The sequence below is a fragment of the Dromiciops gliroides genome, chromosome 3 (assembly GCF_019393635.1).
Source record: "Dromiciops gliroides isolate mDroGli1 chromosome 3, mDroGli1.pri, whole genome shotgun sequence".
Classification (NCBI taxonomy): domain Eukaryota; kingdom Metazoa; phylum Chordata; class Mammalia; order Microbiotheria; family Microbiotheriidae; genus Dromiciops; species Dromiciops gliroides.
The window spans coordinates 652,337,470-652,358,145 of NC_057863.1; the positions used below are offsets into that span (position 1 = coordinate 652,337,470).

Below are 20,676 nucleotides of genomic sequence, written 5' to 3' on the forward strand. Positions count from 1 at the left end.
AAGCTCCGTGGTAGCTTGGGAGTTAGCATTTAAGAACATGTGATGACAAGTCGCTTCTTAGATTGCTAAAGACTGCTTCTCTTAGACTGCAACTGTACAGGACTCTGCTCCATTTACTTTGTAGTGCTTTTGAAAATCCCAGGGTAACAACTTGGGAGCCTGGAGATATTTGGATAAAGCTAAAGACTGTAAAGAACCAACACTTCTTTCTATTTCGATGGTTATATTTTATCAAGTCAGACCCTTACCTTTGGGCTACAAAAAAGGGATCTCTTCTCAGGGGGCATTCTTCTCCCCACATAGTTTCTGTAAGGCCCCCTTCACATCCTTGTTCCGGAGGCTGTAGATAAGGGGATTGAGCATGGGTGTCACAACACCATACAGCATAGAGATAATTTTGTCCCGGTCCCTGCTGGCCTTGTCTTGGGGCATCATGTACATGGAGATTGCTGTGCCATAGAAAATAACTACCACAGTGAGGTGGGAGCTACAGGTGGAGAAAGCCTTCTTTCGACCCTTAGTTGAGTTCATCTTCAGCACAGCCCTGAGGATGCGTCCATAGGAGGCAAGGATGAAGGCAAAGGGCACCAGGAGGGTAAGGAAACTAGAGGCCATCATAAAATATTCATTGTATCTCAGATCATTACAAGCAATTTTAATGACAGCCAATAGCTCACAGGAGAAGTGGTTAATGATGTGCTGGCCACAGAATTCTAGTGGTGTGGTAAGGGTTGGGATTACAGTGAGGACAAAGGCTGATACCCAGGACCCTACTGAAAGCTGGATACAGAGCTGGGGACCCATCCTCACTGAGTAGCGCAAAGGGTCACCAATGGCTATGCAACGGTCATAGGCCATGACAGCCAGCAGGAGACATTCCACAACCCCCAAGTAGAGCCCAGCACACATCTGTGTCAAGCATTGGCCAAAGGAGATGACGGGAATTCTGACTAAACAATTAATGATCATCTGAGGGACACTAGCTGAAGTGTAGCAGATGTCCAAGAAAGACAAGTTGCTGAGAAAGAAATACATGGGTGTGTGGAGACGGGAATCATAATGAATTAAGAAGAGAATAAGGACATTCCCTAGCAAGGTGACAAGATAGGACACCAGGAGCAGGCAGAAGAAGATGACCTGAGCCCTGGGATACTCTGACAGTCCAATCAAAATGAAATAGGTCACAGGTGTGTTATTTCTTCCATCCATAGCCTTCCTTCTCTGTCTCCATCACTAAAGCAGGAGAAATGTTGGTGACAATGTGGTCATGACCAACATTTTTTATCTTCCATGCAAAGTTCTCTCATTTCAATCCTCTAGTGCCAAATATCCATCATTTTAAGAAACCTTCCGTGCCTTAAGTCTTTACTAACTGAGGTGAGCAGATCAATTAATCACTTTCTGGTGAAGACCCTCTGGGCACTTAATGAAGTTTGTCCTGAGACAGCAGATCCATACTCCATTGGTGAGTCTCTACTTGGTTGGACCTCTTATATTGGTAGAATCTGCCACCTTGTATATGGCTCATGTCAATGGTTCATGGTAAGCCCTTTAAAATAATGAGTAAGGGAGGCATCACGATATAAGAGAAACATCCCCATGGTGGGAGAGCACCTGTTTTCAGATCTGACCCTGGAAAATTAAACACACCAGTCAATGATCATTTGTTAAGTGCCTACTATGTACCTATGTACATTTCCCAAGTACTGAGGCACAAAAGCAGCAGTGCAACACTTCCTTATTATTCTATCCTCCAGAGATGAATATTGACTGACTATATGACCTTGGACAAGTGATTTATCTTTTTTTTTTTTTTGCAGGGCTATGGGGGTTAAGTGACTTGCCCAGGGTCACACAGCTAGTAAGTGTCAAGTGTCTGAGGCCGGATTTGAACTCAGGTACTCCTGAATCCAGGGCCGGTGCTTTATCCACTGCACCACCTAGCTGCCCCTGGACAAGTGATTTAACTGCCTGCTCCCCCAAGCAGCCTCAGTTTTCTCACCTACAAAATAAAGAGGTTGGGCTGCATACTCTGATGTCCCCATCAGCTCTAAATCTATGATGCTATGGATTTAGTGGATACAAGAAATTGTAAATCTATGAGAACAATTAATTTTAAAAATGTCTTAACAATGATAGAGCCGAGAGACATCAGGGCATCATGGAAAAGGCACTGAACTAGAAGTCGGGAGGCTCTGATTCTCATCCCTGGGTGGGTACTAACTTGCATTATGGGAGTGGCTAAAGCACTATCCCTCTCTTGGTTGGGGTTTGAATCAATTATCCATTTAGTTCTGATATGCTATTACTTAAATAATCTCATCTGAACCCCGCTGAGGAATCTGGTGGCTAAGTAGATAGAGCACTGGGCCTGGAGTAAGGAAGGCCTGAGTTAAATTCAGCCTCAGACACTTTTTAGCTGTGTGATGCTGGGCCAGTCACTTAACACCTGTTTGTCTGACAAAAGATTATACACAAAAAGCAATTTGTGGAGAAGGAAATAGCAAGGCACTCCAATATCTTTGTCCAGAAAACCCCATGGCTAAGTCCATGGGGTCATAAAGAGTTGGACATGACTGAACAACAACAAGTGTGACTCAGCCTCCTAGTTCCAGAGAGGAATATTGGAGAGAGTGCTGTGATGTCAGGGCAAAGCTGTCTCTATTTTTTACTAGTATTGAAACCTGGCCACATTTAGCTTGGTTTCTCTCTAGGAGTTGCCTGCAGGGCTTTAAAGATGTTTTTGATATGAAGATATCACCAGTGCTATGCATGGCATTACTCAGAGTGAATCTGGTATGGAATTCAACAGAATCGAATGGGTTTCAGATAGTACAGTGGACTAGAAGTCATTCGGATTGTGCTCTAGTTCAAACTCTGTGGGATTCTGGAGAAATAACACTTCCAGACCACAGACCTTCACCTATCAATAAGGGGGTTAAATGAGATGATCTTGGATTCTCTGATCCTGTGAAATCAAATGAGATGGAAACATGGGTGCTCTCACACCAAACTAGGTCTAAAGGCAGTATAGGGGGGTAGTGGTATGGCAGAGTGAAAAGATCAATGGATTTGGCTTCATAAGACATTAGTTTATTTTTAGATACCACCATTTATTGGCTGGATTATGTCAGTCTAACTGTTTTACATCGCTGGCCCTCAATTTTCTGATCTTAAAAGTCAATCATTTGACTTATATGATATATAAAGTATCCTCCAATACTATCATTCCATGAAACAGAAAGAGCAATTGGATTTTGAGTAAACTTGTGTTCAAGTGCCAACTCTCTCTTTTAATCATTGTGACCTGGGAAAATCCCTGTACTTCTCTAAGGCATGATCTCCTCATCTGTGAAATGGGAATATCATATTACATTCCTTAAATAAAAGTTGTGAGGAAAGTGATTTGTTGCCTTTAAAATACAGAAATGCAAGCTGTTTTAACCAGACCATATTGCCCCCAGATTGGAAGTAAGAACAGTGTTCCTCAGGCTAGGGCCCATCCTCAAGAGGCCATCGGTTTTCCCTATCCTGCATGCCTTATGAAGTTATCATTGGTGCTTCAGAAAATTGAAGAAAATTAAGAGGAACAAAAATTGGAAATTTTACCTTTTAAAAAAGAGAAAGATTTACTTTATCTCACACATTTGGAAAGAGCTTTAGAGGTCATATATTCCAAATTTACACCTATCATGTATTGGTCATGCCTTCATCAAATCTGGAGTAGTCTCATCCAGCATCTTCTTGGAAAACTCTCGTATGAATATTCATTACCTTGTGAGGCAACCTGCTCCTTAGTCAAGATTACTTGAGAGTCCTTTCTAGTGAATCAATATTTCCTTTGAAATATTGATATATGTATATGTATGTGTATATATGTAAATATATGTATGCATGTGTATATGTATAAAATACTGATCTATGCAAAGGTATACAGTCTTAGATATCTGGAAGGGAACTTAGGGGAAACTGGAGTGTAAAGAAGTCTGATTACTTACCCAAAGTCACAGAGCTAAGAGATTTCTTCCACCACTGCAAATATGCCCTGGTTTAGAGTTCCCTCTTCCTCTTCATCACCCTCCTCTCAATGTACTACAGCTTCTCCATGTTCATATTATATATAGGAAAAGGAGTCATATTCACCAAACAACTTTATAGACTTGTTATAAAGCAATTGATCTGATTCAATCAGATAAATAATTTCATGGGGCAGGAGTGGGAGGAGAACACTTTGCAATCCTATTGGACAAAACTGGCCAGCCTATTCAATGATCATGCATAAATAACTTCCTGTCTTCAAACTATCTGTTAGACCTGGAAATCTTAGGTTGATGCCAAAAAGTGGAAGTAGTTGGGTATAGTCCTGTAGCCTTAGTGAGACTATCTCTGGAAGACAGTGTAGTGTAGTATGATAGAGTATCGGACTTGGTATTAGGAAAATTGTGTTCTGATCTTGTCTCTGACACTTACTAGATACATGATTATGGGGAATCACTTAGGATATTGGGCCTCAGTTTCCTTCTTTGTAAAATTGGACAATAACAATACTTGTAGTGCCTACCTCCTAGTGTTATTGTGAGGATGTGATGACATAATTCATATGGGCAGACTGTGATTTCCATCTCGATCACTCCCTGGCTTATTTGTTCCAACTCTTGGGGCTCATGTTCCAGCTTTTTTGAGAGGAGAGAATCGAGCTACATATTCTTTAAGTTCCCTCTCAGTAATGACCTCTGTCTTTGGCTTTCAGGTCCTTTCCAATTGTTACACATCTGCCACACCATCTCATCTCTGAAAAAATTCTTCCTGTGTTACCTTCAGAAGTAACTTAATCTCCCTGGGTTTCAGTTTGCATTCCTGTAAAAGGAGGGGATTCTAGATTTTTGTTTCTCCAATTCAGTGTTCTAACATTCCTCCAAGCTCTGACATTCTGTATTCAAAAGCCCGTTGACTCTGCATTCTTGGGTTCTAACCTTTGATACTTTTAAACCCATTTGACCTTTTATATTTGATGCTTTTATGAAGAAAGAGTTCCCTTTCTCCCCACTGCCAAGAAGCTCAAGAAGCTATAGCTTTCAGTTTGGTTCAGATACACTCTCTCTCATCCATACTTTCACCTCCCTGCATGCTCTCCCTCCCCAGATTGTCCTTCATTATTCTATCTGTAACATACCCAATTGAACAAGGCTAAGGAGGCAAGAGGAAAGAGGAGATATATTTGAAGCTGTCCCTATTTCTGTATCTTCTTGCCTTCCATATCTCTATTCAACCAGTCAGGCCTCTGCAAAGACATAGTTAGAACAAATATTCTCTGAGGATGTCCAGCTCACCTCCATCAGGTTCATCATGGGTGGTTTTAAGGAGATATCAGGAATCAGTAGGTTCAGTCTTCCAGAAGTTTCTGAAGATGGGCCTCTGGACCACTCTCCAAAGTCTTTAAGAATCTGTCTTTTTTGTCTCTAGTCTCTACTTTCTAATCTTTGGCATAATCATAGGGAACCCACTTGGATCGTTGGCATCTGAATTGAGCCAAAGTAAAATGAGGAATTTAACTGAGCAAGGAGATAAAATGAGCCTTTTTTCTCCTCTTCACTGCCTCCAAAGGGGCTTAGCAGGGGACACCTTAGGGACCGAGTGCTCATTAAATTCCAAAGAGTAACTTGGGAATCTGGAGTTAACTTTCAGACTCACTTGTAGTTATTAAAGGAAAAGTTTGTGAAGATGTAGTTTTTGCATCCCCTCAGAGAAAAAGTGATTCAGCTGTTGGAAAAATACCTTGTGACAGCTGAGTTGGAAGAGAAAAGAAGCACATCATATGATAACATTTGTATTTTCAGTCTAATTACTTAAATAATTGAATAATGAATGCCAGATTTGGAAAGGCCCTGAGATTATAGAATGTCAGAGCCTGGAGGTGCATTGGAACAGAGTATGTCTGGGCCCTTAGAACATAGGGTGTAAGAGCTGGGAGGACCCTTAGAGCAGGGAATGTCAGGGCTTGGAGGATCCTTAAGGACTGAGAATGTTATAGTTGGGAGGGGCCTTAATGATTACCTAATTAGGACCTCTCATTCTTTAGATGAAAAAATAAATCTATAGAGGAAGAATCTGGCCCCAACCTACAAATAACAGGGAGAGATCTACATTTCTTTTTCTTTTTTCTTTTGGGGGGGTGGGGCAACAAGGGTTAAGTGACTTGCCCAGGGTCACACAGCTACTGTCAAGTATCTGAGACTAAATTTGAACTCAGGTCCTCCTGAATTCAAGGCCGGTGCTTTATCCACTGAGCCACCTAGCTGCCCCCAAGATCTATATTTCTATGCTCTTTTCTCTATACCACATTGATTTTTTTCTTAGGCCCATTTGACCTTTTATATTTTATGCTTTTTTGAAGAAGTACCTCCCTCTACCTCACTCCCCAGCCCCCCAAGAAGCTATAGTTCTTGGTTTGGTTCATACATACTCTCTGTCACACATTAGTATTTTTCATGGCTATGTGTCACTACTGTGTCGTTTGAAATTATATGGGAGTGCCTTTCTCTGTCCCAAATTTTAGGGAACTTAGCTGGGGTTTCTAATATATTACTACTTATAAATTAGAGGCTTTAGCATCAGTTTGGGGCATTAAGCATTTATTAAAGCATATTAAATATTAGTAAAGAGAGAGCATGTGTCTCCAAATGTTCAGAGGGGAGAGAGAGAGGGCCCGTGGCTGCTCCTTCTGAGTCTCAGGCCAAGAGAGAGTGAGAGAGAAAGAGGAGAAAGAGAGAGAGGGAGAGAGAGAGGGAGAGAGAGAGAGAGAGAGAGAGAGAGAGAGAGAGAGAGAGAGAGAGAGAGAGAGAGAGCGAGCATACATAAGCTTCCTGTGGTTCCAGAGGAGAGGCAGCCCTTCCACACTGCTCAAAGTTAGTTGGCTAGCATCATTCAAATCTATTTGTTTACTGGACTTGAGGGTGGTCCATGAGCTAACTTCCTTTAGGTTGTCAGGAAGGTCAATCTCCATTTCCTTTGAAATTCTCCTAACTCTGGACTGGCCTCCAGAAAGATCAGGCAAGGCTCTCTGGGTCCCCCAGAACCCTATTATTTTCTCACAGTACTGATGAGAATGCATCTACAATCAGAAAAAAAATGATCTAAGGTGATTAATATAGGGATACTTGAAAGGAGAATTTTCATCAGTCTGGTTCAGCCACTCTTTATTACAAACCCCTCTCTAGGAAGAGAAAATATTAGAGGATATTCCAAGGAGACAAGGTCCTCATTTGTCTAATCACCTCCACACAAATCACTTGATATAAGTAAATGGAAGCATTTGGATGAGCTAGAGACAACTGTAGGGTTGAGTGGATAGAGACAGCTTCATGGCTTCATTAATGAAATGAAACATGAGTTGTACTCCAAGGAATGATTATTATAGTAAATCTTTCATTTCTTATTGACTGAGAAACTCAGTAGCAATCACACCAAGATTGTCCTCAAACATTCTAGTAATTCTTTTGTTGGTCTTAATGTTTCTTTACATTAACTGAGAAGTCTTAATTAAAGTGAATAGTGTCCCTTTCTGGACAGTCTAAAGAGGTTCTCCATCCCATTACAAGATTTTCCCTTTCATTTAAATGGATAAGGAACAGAGGATAAACATCTCAAGGAAATGAAGTATCATGTTGTTATCTACACTGATCAGACCACATATTTCAGTCCTCAATGAATTTTAGGAAGGTTATTGAAAAATGGAGGGGGGCATCCGGAGGATGACAAATGAGGATGGTCGTGGGATGGGTGTTTAGCTACACAATGATGAGTTGAAACAACCAGGTATCTTTATCCCTGAGAAGAGAAGACTTGGAGGTGATAGTCACTATTTTCACATATATGAAGGGCTATCATATAGAAGAGTGCTTGGCCTTGTTATGATTTTCCTCTGGGTAGAATAGACTTCAGAAAAATGGATGGAAATTGTAGAGAGGTTGATTGCAATATACTGGCCGACATCCTAATATTAGAACTATACCAAAGTGTTAAAATTTCTTAGCAGGGAGTATGCTTTTCCATTCCTGGATGCCTGTTAGCAAAAGCTGGGATCATAAAATCATAGCATTACATATTTAAGAGTATTGAGGACTGAAAGGGAAACTGGAGGTCATCAAGTCCAATTCACTCATTTTATGGAAGAGGATGCTGAGGGTAAGAAATGTTAACTTACTTGAGCTGAGTCACACACACAGCATAGTGTCTGCAATATTTCAAACCATGTTTCCTTATTCCAAGTCTCGTACTCTTCATCATGCCATGCTCTTCTAAAGCGGATTTGTGTTTTGGTAGAGATTATCTTAGAAGACTTTGAAGCCCATGATTTCTTTCTGTGCCAGGAGGGATGAAAAAGACTTGGAGAAAAGCCAAATATTGGGGTGGATGCCCAAGTTTCTTGACTGCAGTCTTAAGAGAGACCTAGAGGGGGAAGCTAGGTGGCACAGTGGATAAAGCACTGGCCCTGGATTCAGGAGGACCTGAGTTCAAATCCAGCATCAGACACTTGAAACTGACTAGCTGTGTGACCCTGGGCAAGTCACTTAACCGTCATTTCCCTGCAAAAGGAAAAAAAAAAGAGATCTAGAAAGAGCAGATACTTATTATCTTTCTGAGAGTGGAGAGCTGTCAAGTGCTGATTTTATTGTCTAAGTTCTTGTGTAGAGCGTTTTTACATAAAAATTAGTCCCTCCAAGGATCATGATTTACACAGAGGTGACCTATGTGTTGAATTTTGGAGATTCCTATATCTCTGATTCAGGGCATCCCTGCAAAACAAGATAATCTCAAAGAAGTGTGGAAGACGCTACGTGGAGGGTCAGTGGTGCAAGGGCTGAGATAATTTCTACTTCTATTATATATCATAATAAGGAGTAAATGAAGATTTGGTGTTTGTACTTCATTCTTTTTTTAACTTTCACATTTCTCATCTTTATTTGTCCTTCATTCTTGAAGATAACCATGGTATTGGAATGATTTCGTGACTTGCCCTGAATTGGATTTAAGTTGAGGGAGAGCTATGCAAGTTAATCAACCTCACTCTCTCCTCCAGAGCCATCTGGAACTGGAGATGGCCCTGGATAGTTAAGACAATTGGGGTTAAGTGACTTGCCCAGGGTCACACAGATATTAAGTTTCTGAATTCAGGTCCTCCCAATTTAAGGGCCAATGCTCTATTTACTGCACCACCTAGCTGACCCCAAATGCAGAGTAAATAGAAGTTATTTTAAAGCTGTGCCTAGAGAAATCAATCCATTAGAACCAGATGAGTTTTACTGGGATGCCATTATTCAAGGGTGGTGTATATCAAGAAAATTTGAGGAAGACTAGTGACTTTGACCAGTACTTAAGAGAATGTTGACATTGTGGCAATATTTGGCAGATCGAGCTATTGTTTGCTTGTTTGCTTGCTTTCTTGCTTTTTTCATAGAAAATAATTCTAGTCATTGGGTTAGGAACTGAGAGATGGAAAAACCTTTAAAATGCAAGTTTAGCCTAGTGGATAGATTCCTAGACAGAGTTGAGAAGACCTCAGGTTCAAATCCTATCTCTGACTATCCAACTGTGTGTCCATGTCTAAATCATTTAACTGTGCCCAGTTTTAGCTTTTTATCTGGGAAACAATCAACATAATTATTGTATATACCTCATAGGGTTGTTGTGAGGAACAAAATGAGAAAGCATTATGAGAGGTATCATAATACAATCCATGGTGTTATCTACTGGGAAAGTGAGACCTGGAGAGTTTTCATGAGTAACCCAAATGCATGCAGGTAGTTTGTGACAGGGAGAGGATTCAGTTCTGAATCATCTCATTCCAAACCCAGTTTTATTTCCATGGTAGCTGATTTTCAGTGTGCGGGAAGGGCACTGTTGATGGGCATTCTTGGAACAGCTTCCCCAGTATGAACTCTTTCTTGCTTTACCCCCTGTCTCACATGAAGGAGAAGTCCTTTTCTCATCAACGTTGACTCCTTAAAATACACAAGTGATTGCATTTCCCACTGTCTTCTTCAACACATTCCCTATATATTATCCCCATTCTCTGACTTCTCTCCAATCTTTCCCTGTCTGGTGGCTATTTCTCTACTGCCTATGAACAAGCCCATGTCTTCTTGATGATTCTCAAATTGACTTCTCCAGCCTTAACCTCTGATGAGGTTGGTGTTGGTGTTGAACTGGATATTATGTAGACATCCTAAACTCAACCTTCCCAAAACACTGTCTTTCTCCCCAAATTCTCTACCCTTCCTAACTTCCCTATTATTATCAAAAGCACCCATTCTTCTAGTTCCCCAGGTTCACAACCTAGAAGTCACCATTGACTCCTCATTCTCTCTCACTCCCCCCCTTTTCCAGTCTGTTGCAAGGTCTACCAATTTTACATTCATCAAATGTCTTGAATATACTCCCCACTCTGCTCTGACATTGCCACCACTGTGGTGTATGATCCTCATCACCTTACGTTTTGTCTCCCTTGTTAGACTGTGAGCTCTTTGAGATTGGGACAGACTTGCTTTTTTCATTCTAGCACTTAGGACAGTTTCAGGCACATAGCAGGCACTTAAATGTTCATTAACTGACTATTGACTGTGTGCTTTTTCTGGTATGTTGATCCATTGAAAAGCCAGGACAGGTGAGTGTTGTGTTTGTGTTTTTACTTCACCCTTGGCACCTGTATGTCCTGATTGTTTGGCACAACCCTGGTGGCTGAGGCATCAGCCTGCTGGTTAAGGAGAAGATATAGACTTTCTGTGACAGCCTAAGCTACTGCTCTGAAATAGCAATTCTTTGCAACTCTACCTCATCATTTACAACCCTGATTATTGGAGAAATCTGTTTAAAAATGGTGTTCATAGTGATTTTTATAGGTTGAGAACTACCACTTCTTTTATTTCTCTCAGTTTTGTCAAAATATAGCCAAACATCTTTTCTTAGGTGTCATTTTTCTCCCCCATTAGTTTCTTCAAGGCTCCTTTGACATCCTTGTTCCTGAGGCTGTAGATGAGGGGGTTGAGCATGGGTGGAAGGACACCATACAATATTGAAATGATCTTATCCCGATCCCGGCTGGCCTTGTCCTGTGGCATCATATACATAGAGATGGCAGTACCATAGAAGACAATCACCACAGTGAGGTGGGAGCTGCAGGTGGAGAATGCCTTTTTTCGACCCTCAGCAGAGCGCATCTTTAGCACAGCTTTTAGGATACGGCCATATGATGCAAGGATGAAGGCAAAGGGTGCAAGGAGAGTTAGGGAACTGCTGGCCATCATGAATAATTCATTCAAATGCAGATCATTACAGGCAAGCTTAATGACAGCCAAAAGTTCACAGGAGAAGTGATTGATGAGGTTGTGGCCACAGAACTCCAACGGGGTGGTCACTGTTGGGATCACAGTGAGCAGAAAGGATGAGACCCAGGACACAACTGCAAGCTGCATACAGAGCTGGGGACTCATTCTCACTGGGTAACGTAGTGGGTCACCAATGGCAACGCAACGGTCATAGGCCATGACGGCTAGAAGGAGACATTCCACAACCCCCAAGTAGAGACCAGCACACATCTGTGCCAAGCACTGGCCTAAGGAGATGGCAGGGATCCTGACTAAACAATTGATTAGTACTTGAGGGAGACTAGATGAAGTATAACAGATGTCCAGGAAGGATAGGTTGCTAATGAAGAAATACATAGGGGTGTGGAGGTGGGAATCATAATAAATCAAGAAGAGAATGAGGCTGTTTCCCAATAAAGTGATAAGATAAGATACCAGGAGCAGGCAGAAGAAGATCGCTTGGGCTCTGGGATACTCTGAGAGCCCAATCAGGATGAAATAGGTCACAGATGTGTCATTTTTTCCATCCATAGTCTTCCTTGACTATCTATACCACCAAAGAGGGGGGAAAACATTGAATCACAAAATGGTTCTGACAGACATTTTGAATTTTAAATGACAGATCATTTTGCATTGTCTATTTTAATTGTCAAGTTAGAAATCTCCTTCACCACCATTATCACAATGGCTAGAATCTAAATAGTACTTTCAAGTTAGAAAAATATTTCACATGTCTCATTTCATCCTTCAAACAATATGAGAGGTAGGCACTAATTACTATCCCTATTTTTAGATGAGAAAACTGAGACTGAGAGGGGTTTATTGACTTGCCCTGGGTCACCCTGCAACTGACTCAGATAGTTCTTGAACTTCAGTTTTCCTGACTTCAAATCTGGTATTCTATGCCCTGTGTCTCTATGACTGCATGAACCTAGCTTACCATAACAGAGCATATTTATGAGTTGTTATGAACTGAAATAATCATTACCTGGTGGCCAACTTCCTGGGGATAATCATGTCTGCACTTACCTAAGTAGGCCCACCGATATAGCATTAGCACTTACTTTTCTGGGTCTTATATTTTGGGATCTGCCAAACATTGCATTGCAAGTATATGTTGATGAAGAGCTCACGGCGACCTTTGTGATCCAAAGAGGCATTCCCTTAAGAGTATGGGAAGCTGAATGGTATCACATAAAAATATTGGCCATGCTGTCAGATAACCAGTTTCCAAATCCTGCATCTATGATTCAATCAATCAATTGAGTCAATATTTCTTTAGTATTTCCTATCTACCACACACTATACTGGATGGAGACATATAAAACCAGAAATGAACCAGTTCCTGTCCTGAAGAGATGATATTTTATCTGCAGAAAACAAATATTTAATGTGTGACCTTGGGCAAATTATTTTACCACCCTGAGACTCTGTTTGCCCACCTGCGAAGTGAAAAGGTGGGATTATATGTTCGCTTCAGTCCCTCCCAGCTCAATTTTATGGAAATGTGTATTATTACAATTTTTCTGGGTCAGTGTTGCTTATAGCCACTAGTACTCAAAGTGGGAGTCATAGAGAGGTTCGTGAAATGTGACTTCATATCTGCCACAAGGATTCTAATTTCTTTTTGTATCACCAGTGCTAAGTACAGTTTCTGGAAAATAGGAAGGGCTTAATCAATACTTATTGACTGATTAATGACACTTGGCTCTCTCTAGTATTGCTTCACCCATATGTAGGATTTTCAAGTCTTGTTGATAATTCAGACACAGTTGTTGAGATCGTGTGACTCAGAGTGAGTGTTTCTGAAAGGAACAAGAAATTCAAGAGATATGCAGAGATGTTCATGGAGAAGTTAGTAAATAGACACCTGTATTAGAAGTCACTAGAGGTGGATTTTAGTACCAATTCTGCAATAAACTCACTGAGAGCCCTGGGTTAACTCCTTTAACTTTCTGAAGTCTCAGTTTCCTCATTTGTAGAATGAGGGGGTTGGATGAGATGACTGCTGAGAGCCCTTGCTCCTATGCCAAAGATTCTGAATTATGGGATCCTATAAATGTGGATTGTGTCTGGAATCCAGGCCCTCTGAATCCAAAACCAAGCTCACTCCAGGCAGTGAAAGATGTGTTGTTGTGAAGCCATCACCATGCATGGCTTCACTTTAAGCATTTGAGTATAGTTCTTCCACTTTCTTACATATGTGATGTCAGCTTAATCACTCAGACTCTTTTGTCTATGTGCTTCTCATCTATAAATCAAAGCAGCTGTATTGGCTGTTCTTAAGGTCCCATTCAAATCTACTAGTCCATGAAGTAGAAAGAATACTGGATCTGGAGCCAGGAGACCTGAGTTCAAGGCATAACTTTCCTATTTAGGAGCTTTGTGGCCCCTGAAAAGTCATTGTATTTCCGTGAGGAATATTTGCCTCATCTGTAAAATGGAAACAATGATTATTATACTTTCCTCCTTTGTTTGTCATGAAGGGAAAAAAAAACACATTTGTAGCACCTTAAAATGTGAAGTTATAATCAAACCATTCTGCCCCTAAAGTGAATCCAAGAGTAGTGGCCTTCACTCTAATGAGGAAAGCAAATCCTATCCACACCACAGGCATCCCCAGAAGTCATTATTGATGTTTCAGGATACTTGAGTATTTGGGCACTACAACTGCACGGTGCTTAGCCAAAGGCATAGGAGTAACAAAACAATGCAAAGGAAATCAGCCACTTACTTGGCCAGCTGATTGAGCCTGGTGAATGTGTCTTCCTTCATGAGGACCAAAGGGCTCCGTCTGGTTTGGATCTCTTTGTCTAGCAATCATTGAAGTTGGGCTCTATCCATCAGAAAATGGGTACTTTTGAAGAGCAAGGGTATTGTACAAGGCCCACTGAAAGGCAAAGAAACCATTTTAAAAGAATACAAATAAAAACAAACTATCCATATTATGTCCCGTGATTTAATCATCTTCAGATATCTTTACAGGCAAAAGAGAAAGGAGACATGTGTCTCAGCTGCTTGCCTTCTGACTAGGCTATGCCATTTGATTTCTGATTCCAAATGATTGTCTGCCAAGTTAAGAGGGATTTGGAGGAGTTGTAGCAATTTGGAGTAGGTATCATTTCTGGATGAAAGGAATTTCATATATGAAACAGGAGAGGGAAAACATTCCATGCAGGTCAGGGGGTACATGCCATTGACCTTGTCTACTTCTCAGGAGATGATGTCACTAAAAGGTGTATTATAGGACCTTTGGAAGAGTGGAAAGCTGGAAGGGACATCAGGGTTCATCTAGCCCATCTCCCTTCCTTTTACAGGTGAGGAAACCCCAGCTCAGAGAGCTTAGGGACTGTCACCAAGGTCACATTAGTAAGTAGCAGATCTGGCTTTCAAATGCTGCTTCTCTGGCTTTCAAATCCGGGGCCCTTTCCAGTGCACCTTGCTTTCTTCACAAAATTGTAATTTCTACCTTTAAAAGTTTGGACCTTTTAATTTCTCTCACACAACTGAACATTACTATTGACATCATTTAATTCAAGGATGGCCATAGCAAAAGCATTCTTGGTTATCTAGCATCTTCTTGAAAACCCCTAAGAGGGGGCAGCTAGGTGGTGCAGTGGATAAAGCACTGGCCCTGGATTCAGGAAGACCTGAGTTCAAATCTGGCCTCAGACACTTGACACTTAACTAGCTGCATGGCCCTGGGCAAGTCACTTAATCCTTGTTGCCCTGCAAAAAAAAAAAAAAAAGAAAGAAAGAAAAAAGAAAAAGAAAATCTCTAAGAATAGAGGGCTCACCACATTGAGAGGAAGCCTGCTGCAATGTTTTGAATTTTTTCCCGAGTAATCAGTCAATATCTTTCCCCCTATAACATAGAATAAATGACTGTAAATTTTGAAAGCTGAAAGGGTGCATAGAGGTCTCATTTTATAGCCTCTTCATTTTATTGATGAGGAAATGGAGGTGGATAGTAAGCCAAAGTGACAGAACTGTTTCGTGTCAGAGCCAAGCATGAGTCCAGGTATTCTGTCCCTATGCCCTGTGATCCTACCACTTCACCAGTTCCTTTTTCTCTCCATTGGAGTCACACAGAACAAATCTAATTACTCTTCCACATGATAGACCTTTAGATGTTGGAAGACTATGAATATGACCCTGAACCTTCTCTTCTCTAAACTCAACATCTTCAGTTCTTTTAACCAATCCAAATGTGCCTTGGTTTAGAATTTTTCTCATTTTCCCAGATACTTTTCTCTCCTCACCTTTAAAATCCTTTTTGTGTGTTTTTCTTCCTCCTTCCCCCTAATCATGTAAGGTCATTAAGGCAGGGGACATCTTTCTTTTTGAATTTATTTGTATTCCCAGTGCTTTGCATATAATAATGGTGTTCTAGAATCACTTAATAAATACTTGACTCAATCTTCTTATGAATATACTACATCTTTACATTCCTTTCTATGTAGGTTAATGAATAATATTTGCAAAAAAGAATTATGTGGGCTTGTTATGAATCAATTAGGTCCATTTGATCTGGCAACTAATTCTGTTTAGGGGAAAGAACACATTCAAAGCAGGTTGAGTCAAACTAACCAGCCAATTCATGTTTTGCAGTCAGTCCATAAACTTAAGTTGACATCACTTCTCTGGAAGGGTTGACAGATATGCCAATTATATAGCATTGCCAAAAAGGGGACACAGTTGGACATAGTCCTGTAGCCCCAGGCTGATTGTTTTTGAGACAATGAAATTTTGTTCCTAGAGTGTTGGACTTGGAGTCAGGATGATATGTGTTATGACCTTACCTCTGACTTTTATTAGCTGTGTGCCTATAGGAAAATAAGTTTGTTTCTTTGAGCCTCAGTTTCCTTATCTATAAAACTGGACAATAATTCCTATAGCATTTACCCCATAGGGTTATGGTAAGTAAGCCTCAAGTGAGATTATTTTAGTGGCCAGGGCATGAGTCTCAGCTTGGCTGTGACTGCATTTAATCCATTTTACCCATGACTCTATTTTATTTTCCTCGAAAGTTTGGAGTTAAACTCAGCATTCCCTAAGATCTATCTTAGCTTTGATCTTTTAAGTCATAAGGTCACTTCCATGTCTGTTTTTCTTTCTTTAAAATTCCCACTGATCTTTGACACCCTAGTCCACCTCTGATGTTTACTGTCTGTGTGAACTTTTACAGCAATTCACACTACCTGAGCCTTGTTTGCTCATTGTAAAATTCAGGTGTTTGGAAAAACAGACTTTAGTTATTTTCTAGCTCTAGATACAATCTTGTGACTAATTGGTTTCCCAGGTCCATTCTCAGTATTCCATTCTCAGTTCTGTATTTTTATAAAATTCTCAGCTCTTCCATTCTCTGCTATTAAATCACACTCAACATTAATATCCTATGTTCTGTTTTCTAATACTTAATGTTCTAAAGTCCATTCCACCTTTGATATTTTATTCTTTTATGAATATGAACCTTCTACAAAGGTATAGATCTCACTCCGATTCAATTTTCTCTCTCTCACATGTATGAAAGTTCACTATCCTCCATGCATTCCCCTCCCAAGTCTTTCTCTCCTTACTCATTCTGTGGTATACCTAAATTCAGAGGCCAAAAGATACAGGAAGAGGCAAAAATGAAACATGAAATTAGTTCTCTTTCAATATTCCTTCTCACTTCCACAGCTCCACTCTCTGTCTAGGCTTTCATGAACACTCACCTCAAACAGAAATCCTCCTTCAAGCATGTGTAGCACATCTTCCCTCAGTGCATCATGGGTACATCCTCAGTGTCTGCCAATGGGAAGGAAATGGTTGAAGGTGGACCTCGACCACTGGATAGGTCCTCAAAGCCAAGTTCTTGCGCTCTATTTTCCTTTAGTTTCTCTTCCTGTAACATTTGTAAGGAATCCCTCTGTAAAGAAGGGCTAGCACTTCAATTAAGGCAAAGAGCAAGAAGGAAAATAATTGGGGAATGAGGCAAAATTGGCCTTTACTTCTCTTTACTTTCTCCAGGGACTATAGGAGGGACCTCCAAGGGACCAAACCTTCATTAAAATCTAGAGTTATTTGATTGACTTGGGAATAGAAGTAAACATTCTGACTCACTTAGAGTCATTAGTGGAAAAGTTTTGGAAGATGAAGTTATCAGATCAACTCATAGAAAAAAGTAATTCAGCTGCTCAGAACACACCCTGTGACAGCAAAGTTGCAAAGAAGGGGGAGAAGGAGAGAGAGACAGACAAAGAGTGAGAGACAGACACAGAGAGAGGCACAGAGACAGAGAGTAGACACAAGAGAACAATGGTTTGATCTGTGGGAAAAACTGAATCAGAGAATGTCAAATGACAGAGACTGGAAGGTCCCTTGATATATATATAAAATATTGGAGTTCAAAGGGGCAACAATTCATAGCATTTAAGGTTTGGAATGAATTTGAATTCATAGAAAGTTAGTGTCGGGAGGTGTCAGAACACACAATGGCAAAACGGGGTGTGACCTGAGAATGTGGAATGACGGAACTTGGAGGGCCCTTGGAACATAAAATGGCAGAACTTGGAGGAAACTTCGAACATCAGATGTCCAAAGGGAGAGAAACCACGGAATGGGAAATATCAGAGGTCAGAGAGTCCTTAATAATCATCCAGTCCATAGTCCTCATAGTTCTACAGGTGAGGAAGCAAATGCAGAGAGGAAGAGCCTGTTCCGGAGCCACAAAGTGAGAGCGTCCTAGAGACCTATGGTCTCCCGACAGGGAGTCCTGAATTCTTGTCTTTGGACCCTGTGACCCTTTCTGGTTTGGTCCTGGCTGTTGAAAACTAAACATATATAATTTTAATTGAGGTAAAAAAGCCTTTTGATTTTCAACATTTGAGCCAGGTCGTCCAGCTGATAGAATGCTAGGCCTAGAATCAGGAAACCCTGAGTTCAACTCCAAACTCAGACACTTACTAGCAGTGTCACTCTGGGCAAAGCACTTCACCTCTGTTTGTCTCAGGGTCTTTGAGGTTATCAAACACCAGTCCAATGAGATCATTGAATACTGAATATTTTTGTGACTAGTCTTTTTCACTGATCAATGTCTTTATTTATTTATTATTATTATTTTTTTTAGTGAGGCAATTGGGGTTAAGTGACTTGCCCAGGGTCACACAGCTCTATCCACTGTGCCACCTAGCTGCCCCAATGTTTTTATTTCTAAACCAGTACCACATCATTTTGTTGATTGGTATTTGGTAGTATGGTTTGGGTGCAGTGGACAGCGAAAGGCCTGAAGTCAGGAAGACTCTTATACTTGAATTCAATTCTGGCCTCATACTTTTACTAGCAGTGTGACCCTGAGCAAGTCACTTAAACTGTTTGCTTCAATTTCCTCATCTGTAAAATGAGCTGGAAAAGAAAATTGCAAACCACTCCAGTGTCTTTGCCAAGAAAAAAACCAAATAGGGTCATATGACTAAAATAACTTGACAACAACAACAATAAATTATAATTTGAGATCTGGTATTGCTAGCCCTCTTTAGTTCCACTTTTTCATTATTTACCTTAAGACCCTTGGAATTTTTTTCCTCCAGATGAAATTTTATTAATATTTTTTCTAGCTTTAAAAAAGCAATCCTTTGGTAGCTTGATTTGGCATAGCACTGATTAAAGTAAATTAATTTAGAGAATTGTTATTTTTATCATGTTTGTGATAAGCTATGATCATGAAAAATTAACCAAATTATTTAGGTCTCTGTGTAAAGAATTTTTTTCTGGTTGCATTCATATAGTATATATCTTGATTCATAGATTTATAAGTATTTTATATTTTCTCTATTTATTTTAAATGTAAATTCTCTTTCTATCTCTTCCTTCTGGGTTTTGTTAGTAATATATAGAAATGGTAATGATATGGATTGATTTTCTATGCTGTATGTTTTCTGGAACTGTCAATTGTTTCAATTAGTATTAATTTCATGCAGAAAAATTACACTTCTGTTCCCATTTTTCCTATTCTTGTCCCCCAATCTTTTTTCTTTAGTCATATAGCTAGCATTTTACAGCACTATATAAAATAATAATGGTGACAATGCACATCTTTTCTGCACTCCTGATCTTTCTGGTGAGGCCACTAATACATATCCATTGCATATAATGGTGGCTCTTGGTTTAATGTAAATACTACTTATTTTGTTAAGGCAAGCTTCATTTATTCCTAGGTTCTCTATTTTTTTTAATTTTTTTTTTTTTGGTGAGGCAATTGGGGTTAAATGACTTGCCTAGGGTCACACAGCTAGTAAGTGTTAAGTGTCTGAGACCGGATTTGAACTCAGGTACTCCTGAAATCCAGGGCTGGTTCTATATCCACTGCACCATCTAGCTGCCCCTCTATTTTTTTTTCAAAACAGAAATGGTTATGCTATTTTGTCAAAAGCTTTTCCTACATGTAATGGAATAATTTTTGTTGTTTTTGTTATTAACGTGTCTAATTCTGTTTATATTTTTTCTTAATGTTGGACCAGGTATTAATCCAAACTGGTGATTGTGTATAATCTTTTAATATGATTCTCTAACCTCTTTGCTAATATTTTATTTTAAAATATTGCATGAATATTCATTAGGGATATTAATCTATAGTTTTCTTTCTTTGCTTTAACTGTCCCGGGTTTAGTCACAAAGATCATATTTTCAACATTTGTTCAAATGTTTCCTATTTGTTCAAATAGTTTGTGGTATACTGGAATTATTAATAATCAGAATTTCGTGCTTTAAAATTGGAAAAGTGCTTTATATGTTTCATCTCTCTTAATCTTTTCAGCAACCCTGGGAGGTAGCTGGCATTTTCCCTATTTTAAAGATAAGGAAATTGATGGAGACTGAAATTGGATTTTTCCTATGGTTACACAGCTATGACCCGTCAGTTTTTTAATTTTTATTTTTACCTTGTTTCTTGTTTATTTACGAGAGATAGGAAGGGAGATGGGGAGGATAGAATGAGGGAAGGAGAAGGAGCCAAAGATAGAGACTCCTAGGAAAAGATGAGTTCCTTTTTCTTGGGGAAAAATGTTTGGTTCAGATTGTATAAGAGGTCTTGGGGATATCTTAGCACTCTTGGGTAAAGTGGGAGAGTATAAGTGATAAGCTTGGCAATGAATTTAGATTCCAATGTCCCTAAAAATTAAAGCACAAGCTTGTGAGGATAGTCATCAGTGAAGCCAGCCAACCATGAGCATCTTCACTGTTGAGGTCTACTTGGTATTCTGGGTCTTGAAAAGAGAGCCACATCCTATGAAGAGAAGTGGGTTGAATTACTTGGCAGGTGGCAGCTGCACCC

General features: G+C 40.0%; 2 protein-coding genes across 2 annotated transcripts; both read right to left on the reverse strand.

The window, feature by feature from the left end:
* Window positions 1-276: 276 nt before the first annotated feature.
* On the reverse strand, window positions 277-1,241 carry LOC122745500 (olfactory receptor 13H1-like). Its single transcript, XM_043990839.1, has one exon. It carries the CDS (start codon window positions 1,207-1,209, stop codon window positions 277-279), a length of 933 nt encoding a protein of 310 aa, XP_043846774.1. The 5' UTR covers window positions 1,210-1,241.
* Window positions 1,242-10,961: 9,720 nt separating this feature from the next.
* On the reverse strand, window positions 10,962-11,897 carry LOC122751975 (olfactory receptor 13H1-like). The gene has a single exon (XM_043999234.1). It carries the CDS (start codon window positions 11,892-11,894, stop codon window positions 10,962-10,964), a length of 933 nt encoding a protein of 310 aa, XP_043855169.1. The 5' UTR covers window positions 11,895-11,897.
* Between the last annotated feature and the right edge of the window lie 8,779 nt (window positions 11,898-20,676).

Bases quoted from the DNA above. Each gene is read 5' to 3' on its own strand.
- LOC122751975 (XM_043999234.1), bottom strand. From the start codon at position 11,894: ATGGATGGAAAAAATGACACATCTGTGACCTATTTCATCCTGATTGGG.
- LOC122745500 (XM_043990839.1), bottom strand. From the start codon at position 1,209: ATGGATGGAAGAAATAACACACCTGTGACCTATTTCATTTTGATTGGA.